At 39.5% G+C, this 13,025-nt stretch overlaps 1 protein-coding gene across 3 annotated transcripts in view; it reads left to right on the forward strand.

Moving 5' to 3' along the window:
• Positions 1-12,752, forward strand: part of NR3C1 (nuclear receptor subfamily 3 group C member 1) — a 73,554-nt gene extending 60,802 nt beyond the window's left edge. For all 3 annotated transcript variants that reach the window (XM_075164472.1, XM_075164474.1, XM_075164473.1), the window contains exons 7-9: positions 4,073-4,203; positions 7,316-7,473; positions 8,411-12,752. In XM_075164472.1, coding sequence (XP_075020573.1) covers positions 4,073-4,203; positions 7,316-7,473; positions 8,411-8,563 — 442 coding nt within the window. In that variant the 3' untranslated portion in view covers positions 8,564-12,752. The remainder of the gene's footprint in view (positions 1-4,072; positions 4,204-7,315; positions 7,474-8,410) is intronic.
• Positions 12,753-13,025: the final 273 nt, after the last annotated feature.

Raw genomic sequence — 13,025 nt, forward strand, 5'->3', positions numbered from 1 at the left:
TAGTGCTCCCTCACAGTCGATAATCTGTTGGATGGCCATTACTGCCCGATCCCATTTCCGCTTCAGTCAGTAGAAAAGCTGCCACTGAATTGCATACGCACACCTTGTCCTCCAGTCTGTAAAATTAGTATTTCCTTCCCCTGCTAATTCCCTGCTCAGGGGAAAACTACAGAGCGGCCATTGACAGGTTTTAATCTCCAAACAGGTCAGTGGGAGAGGGGAGTCTTATTCAGCTCTTCATCAAGGGAGGGGCAAAAGTCTATTTTAAGTTCTTGTAAGGGTTTGGAAAATATTTTAGATTTACATTTCTATGTTTCATTTCTGGGTAGAAATAATATACTTCAATGGATTAGTGTGTGACTATTCGGCAAGCTCATCATTTTATGTTTCAAAACAAGAAAAATACTTTTTTATGGAGGTGTGTCTATATCAGCTGGCAATTTTATATATAATATTTGTGGTTTTATATCTATATATACACACACATACAAAAAACCCTCGATTCAAGGTCTTGAAAAGTTTGGCAGCTTAATAAATCTCAGGCTTCAGACCATCATTTAGTAATTGGAAATTGTATAAACCTGTGATTTTGTAGTATTGTATAACTGTTTCCACAATTTGTGATACAAAACATGCTTTTGTTGGAGTTGGCACTATTACTTATCAGCTTTAGGCCTCTATTTGTGTCACAGTGTACACGAAATTACAGTGAGCAACAGTAGCTATTGCAAAATTGTGTTCATCCAGTAGCAAATGCCATTTAATTGCTGCCTAGCTTTAGAAGGAAGTCCTTGGAAGTCCTGCGTCTTAGGATTTTGACTCTGCATGCTCATCATCTTATCTCTTTGCTCCTCTTAGGTTTGAGGTCTTGGTCTCATTTGTCCTTATAATATTATATACCATGCTGAATATCTGTATTGGTGTTATTTGAATAGAAAGAAAATAACAAGTGATTACAGTTTTATTAGCAATGTTTTACCAGTTCTCAGAATTTTTTCTGAACATTCTTTTGTAACTAATTCTGTGGAGTCAGTATCATCTGTTTTTCAGAATACCAGCATCTTGTTTACTGATTTTTATTCTTTTATAGACTTAGCTGAACTGAATGACTCACAGCAGTGCTGAAAATCATCACATGCTTTTGTCATCAACATGCATCCCACACAGAATGCATATGTACATCCCGTGTACATTACATGGGTTTTCATTGAGCTAAAACTTACAGCTAATGTCCAACTCGCGTGTTCTTTTCTGAGGTAGCTGGTTACAAAAGCAGAGTAACACTAGATACTTACAAGAACAAGAAGGTGATTCAAATCGGACTAGATTTGCAATCACTACAGCAGGATCACTTCAAAAGTGATAAAATGCTGTGAGTCAGCTGTTTAAGTCTCAATTTATATGAATGGCAATAATTGCAAAAGCACTGAACTGCTGCGATCCACCCAGTGTCACCGGGGAGCTCCCTGCTGCTTCCCCGGGCCTCGGCACTGGCTCTGTCTCCTATGTCAGCGGCTCCTGAGCTTTTGTGGGGTACAGGCAACTGCCAGACCTTACGGCTTCCCCTGGATTACCAGCCCTGGTTATCACCAGAGCTTTACTTGAAGACTCCACAAAGCCAGTATGGTTCTGTAGATAGTTTCTGCGTGATGTCATCACCAAGTATAATATCGATTTTAATTAGCTAATTATTATACCTAGTTTAAGTATTATCTCTGGTTTATGTGTGGGTAAATTAATTCATAAAGTTGCTAAATGCCCTCTATAGGGAGGGGTACCAGTGAAACTGAGCAGGGAGTAAGAAGAGAGCCCCGAAGCCCCTGCTCTTTGCTGGGTCTTTGGTCCGTGACTTGACCCGGATCCTCGGACAGCCTCCCTCTGTGCACAGCTCTGTGGCAGCTGAGATCATCTGATGCACTCTGGCCAGGAGATCTGCGAGGGGAATGTCTGGGACCTCTTCCCAGACCCTTCGCCAGCATTAAGGACTATCCAGTGAATCAGCTTCCCTCTTGTTCTGACACAGCCTGGATCCGCTGCCCTCCAGGGCATAGTGCAGAGCTCTTCTGTGCACTCAGCCTTCTCTGAAGGGAAGGAGGGCTGTGTTTTACTCTCCTTTTTTGAGGACTGCAATTTGTATAGCCTTGGTATTACCAAAAATCTGCATGTCTTCATATAGATTCTCAGACTTACGATGATGATTGTGTTTACAGCAGATAGAAATAAATGACAGGCTGACCTATTTCATCATGTTTATTTTAACCTTCTGCCCAGAAATGGTAATAGTTTTACATGAGGAAAACTGCTGAGCCCTGTCATAGAATGTGTTTAAATTACTCAATTTGAAATATGTAAGATGCCCTTTGATACAACCCAGAGGGGTTAGGGGAAAATTTGCCAAACGGCCAAATAGTGGCTTTGTGTCAAGTGCCCTGAGAATCATCCTACAACTGAACATCTCACTCTTATTCCTACCTCGTGCAGCTTACCCTGTGTGCACTTTGAATTCTTGCTATTACTCCTTGATTATGGAAATCTAACATAACGTCAGTGTTTATAGGTTCATGTACGAGCATGCATGTGTATGGCTGTAGATACCATTTGTGTATAAAGCAGTGCCGCATGTAGTCCTGTTACGCTCAGAAGGAATTGTCCAACAACATGCAATTGGAAATGATAGGGATTTAGGCTCGTACTTGATTTGGTTTTAATACAGTTTCAATTTCTTTCTGTCTTTCAAAACCCATCTGAATTCCTGTTGCTCTTAGGTTTTCGCACCTTGAGGAAGGTGCGTGTTTCCTCTTGTTTTCACATAGGGTTTCTTATGATGCTTATGAGGGTACATTATATAATTCTCTTGCAGGGCTAAGAAAGGGAGAACTGAAAAATCAGCAGCTTTGGAGGAGTTGGTGCCATTTCGTAACCAAATCTTACTCTTAACTTACACTGGGATTCAATTTTGTCTGTGTCTTTGTTTAGATTATAATGTTGCATAGGTGATGTCTTAGAAAAGGTGACATATCATTAACGAAAAATAAATTGCTAGCACCACTGTAGAGAGATTGTGTAGTCATTGCATTTGAAATGTACTATTTTGCCCATCTTTTTCTCTACAAAAGTTTACATGGAAAAGCGTAACTCTCTCTTACGCTCTTCAGAATTAATCTGTTCTTGTTGTTCATTTCCCACCCAAAACTGTAATCCTGCAGTATTCACAGTAACCAGCTATAAAAGCACATGTAAAGGGGATTGTTGCTTCAGCTGAGGTACTAAATAAAAGGAGTTCCTGTCTTGATGCAGGGTTTCATTAAAATAGAAAAAATAAAAGGAAAAGAATATATAAATACATAATGTTTGTCATTCTGATTCCAGGTAAGTGCTTTCCAGGATTTTCCTTTTGTTGTCGACATGTCTTTCCATTTATGGTTAGAAACCTTATTATTACAGTACAAAGGTGGTGAAATTTAATTGCAATACTAGGCGTCGCTTTAAGAATGTAAAAGGATGCGAGAAGTATAAAGTCACTTTGAAAACGGAGAAGTTATGGGAAGTTGATCCTATCACTAGTGAGCAAATACGTATTAAATTTAGATGAACTTCTCAAAACTATTGAAAGAATTGGAGAAATCTCATCTCTAGTATAGCACACCATCATGTTTCTTTATACAGTTTAAATACTTCGGGACTGCCAGAGTTCGAGAACTTTGTCACACAGTGACTGAACTTGATTTTTATGTCAAGTTTGTGCTGAACTGTTGTGTTGGCTGTTGATAACAGAGCTTACTGATCGGTCCTTGGTGAAGACAGGCTTCCTTTATAACGCTGTGATTTCATACGTCATGCTCCCCACGTGCTGCAGTTCTAGGCCAATGTTTATATGTGGTGACCAAGGCAATTGTCCTGAATGGGTTCACTGGAGAAAACCAAAGACTGTTTTGCTGTGAGATAGATCAAGTACTAGCTTGTCATCTGCCTCTACAACCCCCACTGTTCTTGAATGAAGCATGGAAAAACTTAGATGTAAAATTTTTAGATAGCTGGACATACAACTAATTTTTATACTCTTATTTCTCAGGCAGAGAATGAATCTACCCTGTATGTATGAACAATGCAAACATATGCTTATGGTTGCCCGAGAGCTGTCACGGCTTCAAGTCTCATATGAAGAGTATCTCTGCATGAAAACATTGCTTCTCCTCTCTACAAGTAGGTGAAATAGTTAAAATACCTATGTGAAGAACGTAAGTTTAACTTGCCAGTATTATGAGTGTGCATGTGTAGTTTAAAATTGTGTTAGGTATCTGATATAGGATTTCTTATAGGATGCCCTCTTTTGCAATAAAAGTCAAAATGCTCCACTTGGCACCTGACTATACAGGGTTAGTGAAGGAGGTTCTGCTTTTAGCAGATACAAGACATTCATGCTAAGATGTTATGGATTGCGTTCAAAACTTTGCAACTCCAACAGAGAGGCCTAACTCAGAATTGCAATTTAAAATTCCTCAAAAATACATCACAAACTGGCTGAGTAGTTCAGGACCCAAAGAAATGGGCAAAGCTGTGACTTCATGCCCATGAAATACTTTTAAAAAAAACCAAACAAACAAACCAAAAAAAAAAACAAAACAAAACAAAAAAAAAAACCTTGACCACCACCTGTGAGGAAGTTCTGATCCAGTGAAGCAGTTTCCTCCAAAAAAAGTTCTCAAACTCCTCCAGAAGTTATTTAAAGTTGTTAAATACAGCTACAGCTTCTTGCATTTGCGTCTAAAAAGTATATGGTGGATTTACGATAGATGTCGTAGGATAGATTTATATAATATACTACATGATGTTTTTTATGTCTTTCAATAGGATATACGGTAGTTAAAACAAATCACAGCTTAGTAAAATTCTGTTTTCTGTTCTGCATGAAAGGTCAAAGTACAGTGTCAAAATACTCCTTTTAGAATATACAGGAATACACTGAGACATTACGCAAATAACTTTTACGATGTTATTTTTACCCTGTATTCATAGTCATGGGTACCTAGTGACTTTTTTCTCCTCGTGCGCAGCAGGGCTGTAGCCACCTGAGGAAGCTCGGCTGTAACCCCGGCTCCGTTGCAATCCGGGGACTCTCAGTAGTAACGAGCCCGTGTGTGTGTGTGCTGTGAGTAGGCGTGAGTTGGGCACCTCGCCTTGCACCGCTGAGTCTGAGCAGTTAAGGCGTGTGCCTGTCTGTCCTGGGGAGATCCCGTCCCGTGGCCGTCACGCCGATACCCGCGGTCCCCCAGGACTGGGAGCCTTTGCTGCTTCTGCTTGACAGAAGATTATTTTTGTTTTAGTGTAGCGACAGGTATGCTGGTATGCTTTAAAAGTATCAGTAAGAGCAGCAATACAAGCAAAGATTTTTCAGCGTAGTGCTTCTACATGATGAAAAGTAAATATTTTTAAAAAGTTTAAACAGTTCATTACACCGAGGGCTCAAACATTCCTTATCTTTAATATTTCCAGTGAATAATATCATTAATTCTTATAAACAAATTCTTACAAACAGCTTGGTAGCCTTGGGCTTTTCCAAATGAAGGCAGGAGGATCTTGTACGTGCTGCGAAGCCCTGGGTGATGAGTGTGGCCGGGAGAGGTGTTGGGTGCAGTACGCTGCCTCGACCAGCTCCTCCCCGCTCGGCCAGGCCCATCACCTCGGTGGCCTGGCAGGGACAGCGCAGCCTTGCCTGCCAAGCCCAGAACCGGGACAAGGGCTCTTTTCAGGGGAAATTTCGGCTCCACACTGCCGAGGGCTTTGTAGGAACTTGAAACTTCCCCGAAACTGCAGATGTAAAGCAGTTTCTGAAATCTCTCTCGAAAATTCCTGAAGTGTTTTGGATGTGGTGGAGGCCAACTTTCTTTACAGGAATTGGAAGTTTCCTTAAAGGAATTTCCATGGCAGAAATAGTGAAGAGGCAACACTCGCAGAATTAAGCCCATTCAGGATTGAAGTATGGCAAGCACTGGCATTAACCAGCAGAAGGCCTCTTTGTTATATTTACAGTGAAAGACAATATATTTTCACATTTCATTTCGAGTACATACATTGTGTAAGTGGTACATTGTGGAACTTCTGAAAATTGAATAGCTGAAATTTGTATAGCTTTTTAATCCATGACTTCACAATTTTAATTTATGTTTATTGTGTTTCTGTGTAAGTTTTCCAAGAAAAGAGGAAGAGGAGGAGGAGTAAAACAGGAATCCCACACGGATCTAGGCACATAGCTCACACACAGACATAGCTCACAGACCTTTTTCATTTAAATTATTGAAGCAATAGTTGACATGTTGTCATCTCCTGTGTAGACAAGGCAGACAAGATGCTTCGCTCCAACATTTCTCAGATGCTGACAGTGTAGTGAGGGTTGGATTTTTTTTAAGGAAGGGAGTGTGCTTTAGTAGCTTCTTTCCTCTTGTCTTGCTTTCAGTCGGCTTTGTCTCAGCTCTCTCTATTCTCTATCTTCAGCTCTTTCCATTCAGTTCACCAAGGTAATCAAAGGCTTCAAATCAAGCATCTTAAGGACCACTGGAGTCCATATGCTTGATTTGTCCTGATTTGTTTACTAGTCCTTGGCCTTTAGAAGGACCATCCTAGTAGGAGAATGTAGGCACAGGGACTTAACATGGATTTGAGTCTGAATACGGGCCTCGGTCCCCACGCCTTGGGTTTCTAACCCACAGCTCCTTGTCCGGCCGGCGCTCTCTCGATGTCCCATCCCTATTCCAAGAAGCTCTGCCCAAGATCCAAGTCCTCCCTGGCTCGGGCAGTCAGTTTGTTGTCCAGTCTCTCTGTTACTGCCTTGCCTGGACATGTTATTTGATCCACCTCAGGAGGGTTGGAACTAGGTGATCTTTCAAGGTCCCCTCGGAGCCAAGCCATCCTGTGATCCTACCCTCACTCTTCCCTTGGCACGCAGACTTTTTATGGAATTCTTCCAATGTCACGTTTCCCCAGACATTGAGAACACGGGAGCTCCAGGCCTGGTGGTTCTTCATCAAGGCACTTCCAGGACTTAGTGTTGTTGCTTCCATGGTCCAATTCCCTTCCCTCTATTTCTTGTTGGGTTACTTTTGGGTTTTTTTATTTTTATTTTGCCAGCAGTCCTATGCTATTTGTTCAATGAGTCATCCGTCTGTTTTCTCTCTCTTTCCTTGTCTCTCAGCTGTCATTTCATTAAGTCCAAGTCCTTTTTCTTTTGGTCGTTTTTGTGTAACTAATGTAAGAGAACTTAAATAATGACACAGTTCATAGATGTATAACGTCTTAAAGGTTCGTATCAATGTTACAGTTCCTAAGGAAGGCCTGAAGAGTCAATCGTTGTTTGAAGAAATCCGTATGACATACATTAAAGAGCTGGGAAAGGCCATAGTGAAAAGAGAAGGGAACTCAAGCCAGAACTGGCAGCGGTTTTATCAACTGACTAAGCTGTTGGACTCTATGCATGATGTAAGTTCTTAAACGAATGCTGTACACATTCCAGATAAATAAGTTTGGGGTTATGACAGTAATCTCTAATTTTTTTTTTATTTGAAGGGATAAATATCTGGGGGAGGGGAGGAGGCGGTCATGATCCCCTACTGTCTAACTAAAGGCTAATTGAAAGAGGTGAACATGGTGCTTTCAGACTGCTTTTGCAGTGGACTCCACAGCAATTAATTTTATAATTAATATAATTTTCAGTCTCTCTAGTTTTTAAAAATTACGTAGCTTTAAAATGGAGGAACTCGGAAGTTGTAAATGATTTTGCAGTAGTAGCAGAGATGTGAAGTTTAAAACAGTATTATCTCAGAGACAAACTATTCAAGAATCTATGGAATTATTTGAAATTGTGCTAAAATAATGCATCAGTGCTATCTTTAGTATTAGTAGCGATCTAATTTTGCAAGGAATTTGAGAATTCAAGCTGTCTCCTTTTGTGGTATGTACTCTAAATTGTGCATATAGTACAAAGTAGTCCAAGTAGCGTTTAAGCTGGATAAGGCAAGGGAAACTTTGAGACCTCAAAATTATTTTTTTCTTGTTGGTGTACGAAGCACCTGGAAAGATCTTACTAAGCTTATTCATATGTATGTTATTTATATGCTAGAATGGGAATTGATACAAACTCTCTTCAGTATTTGTAAAGACCTTGCATGATCTGTTCACTTGTTTTATATTAGAATGTCATTTACAAGACTTACTAATTAAAATGAGGATAACTGTGCGTGTCTGCCCTGCGTTGCAAGTATTATCTGAGCAGGGTGTGAGGCGTACTTAGGGTAGCTGGCAAACCAGACACCACGCTGGCCTGCGCTGCAGGAAGTTATGAAGAAGGAAGGATATAGGTTAGTAGTTCTTCTGTATGTATTCGTGTGAAAGTAATTCTTTGCTTTATCGCTTGTAGGTGGTTGAAAATCTTCTGAGCTTTTGCTTCCAGACATTTTTGGATAAATCCATGAGTATTGAGTTCCCAGAAATGTTGGCAGAAATCATCAGCAATCAGATACCAAAATATTCAAATGGAAATATCAAGAAGCTCTTATTTCATCAAAAGTGACTGCCTTAATACAAAAGGGTTGCCTTAAGAAAACGTCAAATGATAGCTTTTTTTTTTGTAAAGAAAAAACCTACCAGACTTGTTAATTTTGTCCTTGCAGCGGTGTTTCTTTTGTAATTATGCACTACATGTGGTTTACAGAGGGCCAAGATTTAGGCTATAGAAGCAGCGGATTTCTCACATTTGGTAAAAAATTGGGGAGAAAGGAAAGGAAAATAAATCTTATTTGTCAGAAATTATGTATCTCCCCTCGTGCAACATCCATGGATGCATCAAAACCACCGGTGACAAGATCTGAGGCTGTGTTACGAACATTCTGCTAATTAATTTCTGCAGTTGGCTGAAGACAATTTTCTAGGCTTTTTTTTTTTTAGTAAAGTGTTTTGGATTTTTTTTTTTTTTTAAAGTTAAGGTAGCATTTTGGTTTATGCATGTAACCTGAAGAAAGTTTACAAGTGTATATCAGAAAAGGGAAGTTGTGCCTTTTATAGCTATTACTGTCTGGTTTTAGCAATTTCCTTTAACTTTATATACCGTGAACTAGGCTTGTTCATTTTTTCTTACATAATTTTTTTGTAATACTTCAAGATGCCTATTGTACAGCTGGTTTTTTAAGGTGGGGCAGCTCGTAGCTTTCCTAAATGACCTCTAGACATTAATCCTTGAGTATATTCATGTGAAAATGGGTTGGGCTTTTCTAACCTAGTAGCTTTCAACTGTCAAAGTGACCATAAAAATTTGGCATTTTTTAAGGGCCAGGGTGGGTGGGAGAACACTCTCAAATCGAATTTAAATAGATACGAATTAAACAAATACTTTTGGTATATGTGCAAAAGTGTTGGATATGCAGATTCATAGAAAATTAACCCAGTCCTAACTGGATGTAAATGAGCTGGTTATTTTATATATTGAAAAAAAAAGCCTGATTTTTGCATATAATGCAACAGCCATAACTATAAGAGTCATGGGCTGCATTGATGCCAAGAAGATCAGTCCTGACTGCCCATCAGGAAATTTTCAGGAAAATATGCATAGCTTAAGAAAAGTTTACTTCTGTGTGGAGAAACTCACATTTTCTATACACTTAAATCATCATACAAGTATATATGGAAAAATACCATTGACTTAAGAGGCAGACTTGTAATTATGCCCAGCGTTCTGTTTTCTTGTACCGATTCTAGAAATCTTTTCTTCGGCGAGGCGTTTACCGTCATGCAGGCAGTAAGGCAGAGCAGCTGCGCTGGCTGACTGTGACTCTGATATACAGGCTCCGAGCTCGTGTGGTTAGAGACCCATTTTCACATCTCCACCTGTCACTGACCGGTTCATCCTCTTTCCTGGAGAGCAGGAAAGCTCCGCTACTGATTTTGTGGTCGTACGTCAAACTTTCTGTCTTTGTAAGGCTGCATCCCTTCGTATCGGATTACTAGCGTGCCATAAAATTACCATAGGTCTTGTGAATTTCTCCCTGTTGCCATTGATAACTATATTTTAAAACGTTTAGAAGCTGTAGTAGCCTTTTCTACATGCACCTTAACAATTTTCTGTATCTCAAAATTTAAATATTTACTAAGCCACTCTAAAATTTGATTTTTACTCAAAGTGGCCAGATTATTTGTGTAATAGAAATGAGAACGATCATCTGATAAAATACAAAACCTAATATATTTTTATATTTAGTTATAGTTTCAAATATGTATAATCGGTATATTCGCTGAACTGAGAAAAGAAGGGAAGGGCTACTGCAGCTTTAAAAGCAATTTATTAAATGACTGTAAAATAGCTTGTATAGTGTATAATAAGGATGATTTTTAGATGACAGATTGCTTTATCATGATACATGTAATTATATTTTTTGTAGGGGTCACAAACATGCTGAATGGTAACCCGTACAAGTTGTGGTTTGTCTGGAGGTAGTACTGAAGGCATCGGTGTTTAGTATCCAAAGAAGTACTCTGTTTAGAAAGGAAAACCTGTGTTCAGTGGATGTTTTTAGGGTTGATTTTGTGTTTATCAAATCACTGTGTAAAAATTCAAGTGGGAGCTTGGATGGAATACTCCTATCTGTATGGTTGGTTACCATTCACGACTCATTGCTAAATCAGACCTCCACTGCAAAAAATGTAAGACGGGAAGATGCGTGTGTGCGCAGGCATACATACACACACCTCTGAACATACGGGGTTAATTTCATATACAGCCTCACATACCACAGCAAAAACGGCTTGAAAAATTTGGCAATAATACACATACAGGTACCAGCAATATGTAAATATAGAGCTTAGGTTGTTCACAACACACTAGTACATTTCTATTGTTCAGCAAAAGTTTGTTTCCGAGTGAAATAGGAAACTAAATTTTCATCCTTTCTTAAATCTCTTTTTGAATGTTATAGCTATTAAAAAAAGATACTATATTCAGTACTTTGGAGTAAAACATCATCTTTAATAAAAAAGAAGTAATCATTCTCTTCTCTTTGAATGATCTGTAAAGAATATGTACATTTTGTAGCAGTTAAGGTAAAGTTCAGTATTTTAATTATAACTTTCAACCCAACTCAATGAAAATACTCACGCGACCCGTTTGAGATACAGATAGGAGTTTCAAACTGTTTGGTTTCAGGTGGGCTCTTCAGTTAAAAGGAAAACTGTTCTTATTTTAGAGAATGTTTTTAAAAATTGCATCCCCAGATACCTCAATTTGAGCTTGTGTGAAAGAGTGAGTGTGTCAGCGTGGGTGTGCGTGCACGTGTGCAAACGTTTGTGCATTTGTACACACAAAGATACAAAACTTTCTTTTTTTTGCCAGCAGAAAAGTAACTCAGTGAACACGAACAAATTTTCACCTTGAGAGAACTGATAACATAGGAGAAGAGAGGCTCTCTACCCCCTTTTGTCTATAGGCCTGTATATTCATTTTTAGTTTATGGATTTAAGGACAAAAAAAAAAAGGAAACTGTGATGTTAGAAGAAAGCAATCGTCCTGTATGTGCTGTTAAGTTTTCAACTTCACGATTAAAAATACGTAGTGCTTTAGCAAGCAGTGAGAAGTCCATGTTCTGTGTATCCGTAGTCCTTGTAGCAGTGGGTAGTATCTGCACTCTGGATAAAGCAGGGAGAATTCTGACTTTGTCTCTTCAGTGCCTTATCACAAAGTGCATGCATCCGACCGAGGGACGGCCGCCGCCGGCAGCTCGGGACACACACGTGCTGCGTGGTGGAACTTGCACACGACAAACGCTAGGAATGGCCTTACATAGGAGAAGCCAGGGAGCGGGGATGGAGAGGCGCTGCTGTCGGTCTCGCACAGCCTGGGTATCGCCCCAAGCGGCAGCGCCAGAAAGGGAGGTGTCGTTAGGAGCTTTGCAACTGGAAGGGAGGGGAAAGGGAGGAAGGGGGCTGGGAATAGGTGCCAATTGAAGCCGAAAAGTGACCTCGCCCGATCACAGAAAAAGGTAGAAAACAGGAGGAAGTGCCTGGATGAACGTCAGCTAAATCCTGTTTCCCGTAGTCGAACTTCAGCGAGTGAGGACTTCAGGGTCATACCTTAGAGTGAGGTTGTTAGAAGATTGTATGTATTGCATACCAGTCAAGCTCTATCCTTAGTCCAATCTGCAACCAGGTGTTGCTGAGCCATCCATGTTACATAGGAACCGAATTTTCAGCAAAGGATTAGGGCCTCTTTAAAACAGCAAGAGGCACTCGTTTTCTGATGAAAGGCTGTGTGTATGAAAATATCCCCCACCTCCAAACTAACTTGCGTAACAGCATAGCGTCAGCGATGTGTCATTATTCTATTTTGTATATTAAACAAAAGTATATACTGGGGACAAATCCTATATCATACCGGTGTATGGCATTATTAAAAAATCATTATTTTTATCACAGTAATTTTAAACAGCATAAAAAAATTAAACCAGTGACTCCTGTTTAAAAATAAAAGTTGTAGTTTTTTATTCATGCTGAATAATTCTGTAGTAACAAGTCTGTAGTTTTCACCTACTCAGTGAAATGTTGGACTGTAAAAGCTTGTGTGGAATTGTTGAACATTTATTTTTTCATTTAAATTTGCTGTTCTGGTAATACAAAGCCACACATCTGTACAGAAGTTGCAGTAAATGTGAGCCATTTACAGCAATGCCGAATAATGGACAGAAACCATATAATAAAATTCTGCTTTTTTCATTAAATGGCTCCAAAATGCTTTTGTAGAGTTTTTGCTGCGTGCCTGGAAAGGATTGGTTCTGACAACTGAGTCAGTTCATTTATGTTGTTTTCATTATTCACCTCATATGCAAAAATGATTTCTACTAAAGCTAATTGCTGCTGTAGGTTAAGTTCTAGAGTGGGAGAATTTCTGATAATGAAGTTCAGATTAACAATGTAATTGAAAATCATTACTTGCATTTCCCGAACCTTGCCAGATTTGCCATTGCATTCATAACATCCATTTTCCGGAGGGG

This window comes from Calonectris borealis, chromosome 15 (assembly GCF_964195595.1).
Source record: "Calonectris borealis chromosome 15, bCalBor7.hap1.2, whole genome shotgun sequence".
Classification (NCBI taxonomy): domain Eukaryota; kingdom Metazoa; phylum Chordata; class Aves; order Procellariiformes; family Procellariidae; genus Calonectris; species Calonectris borealis.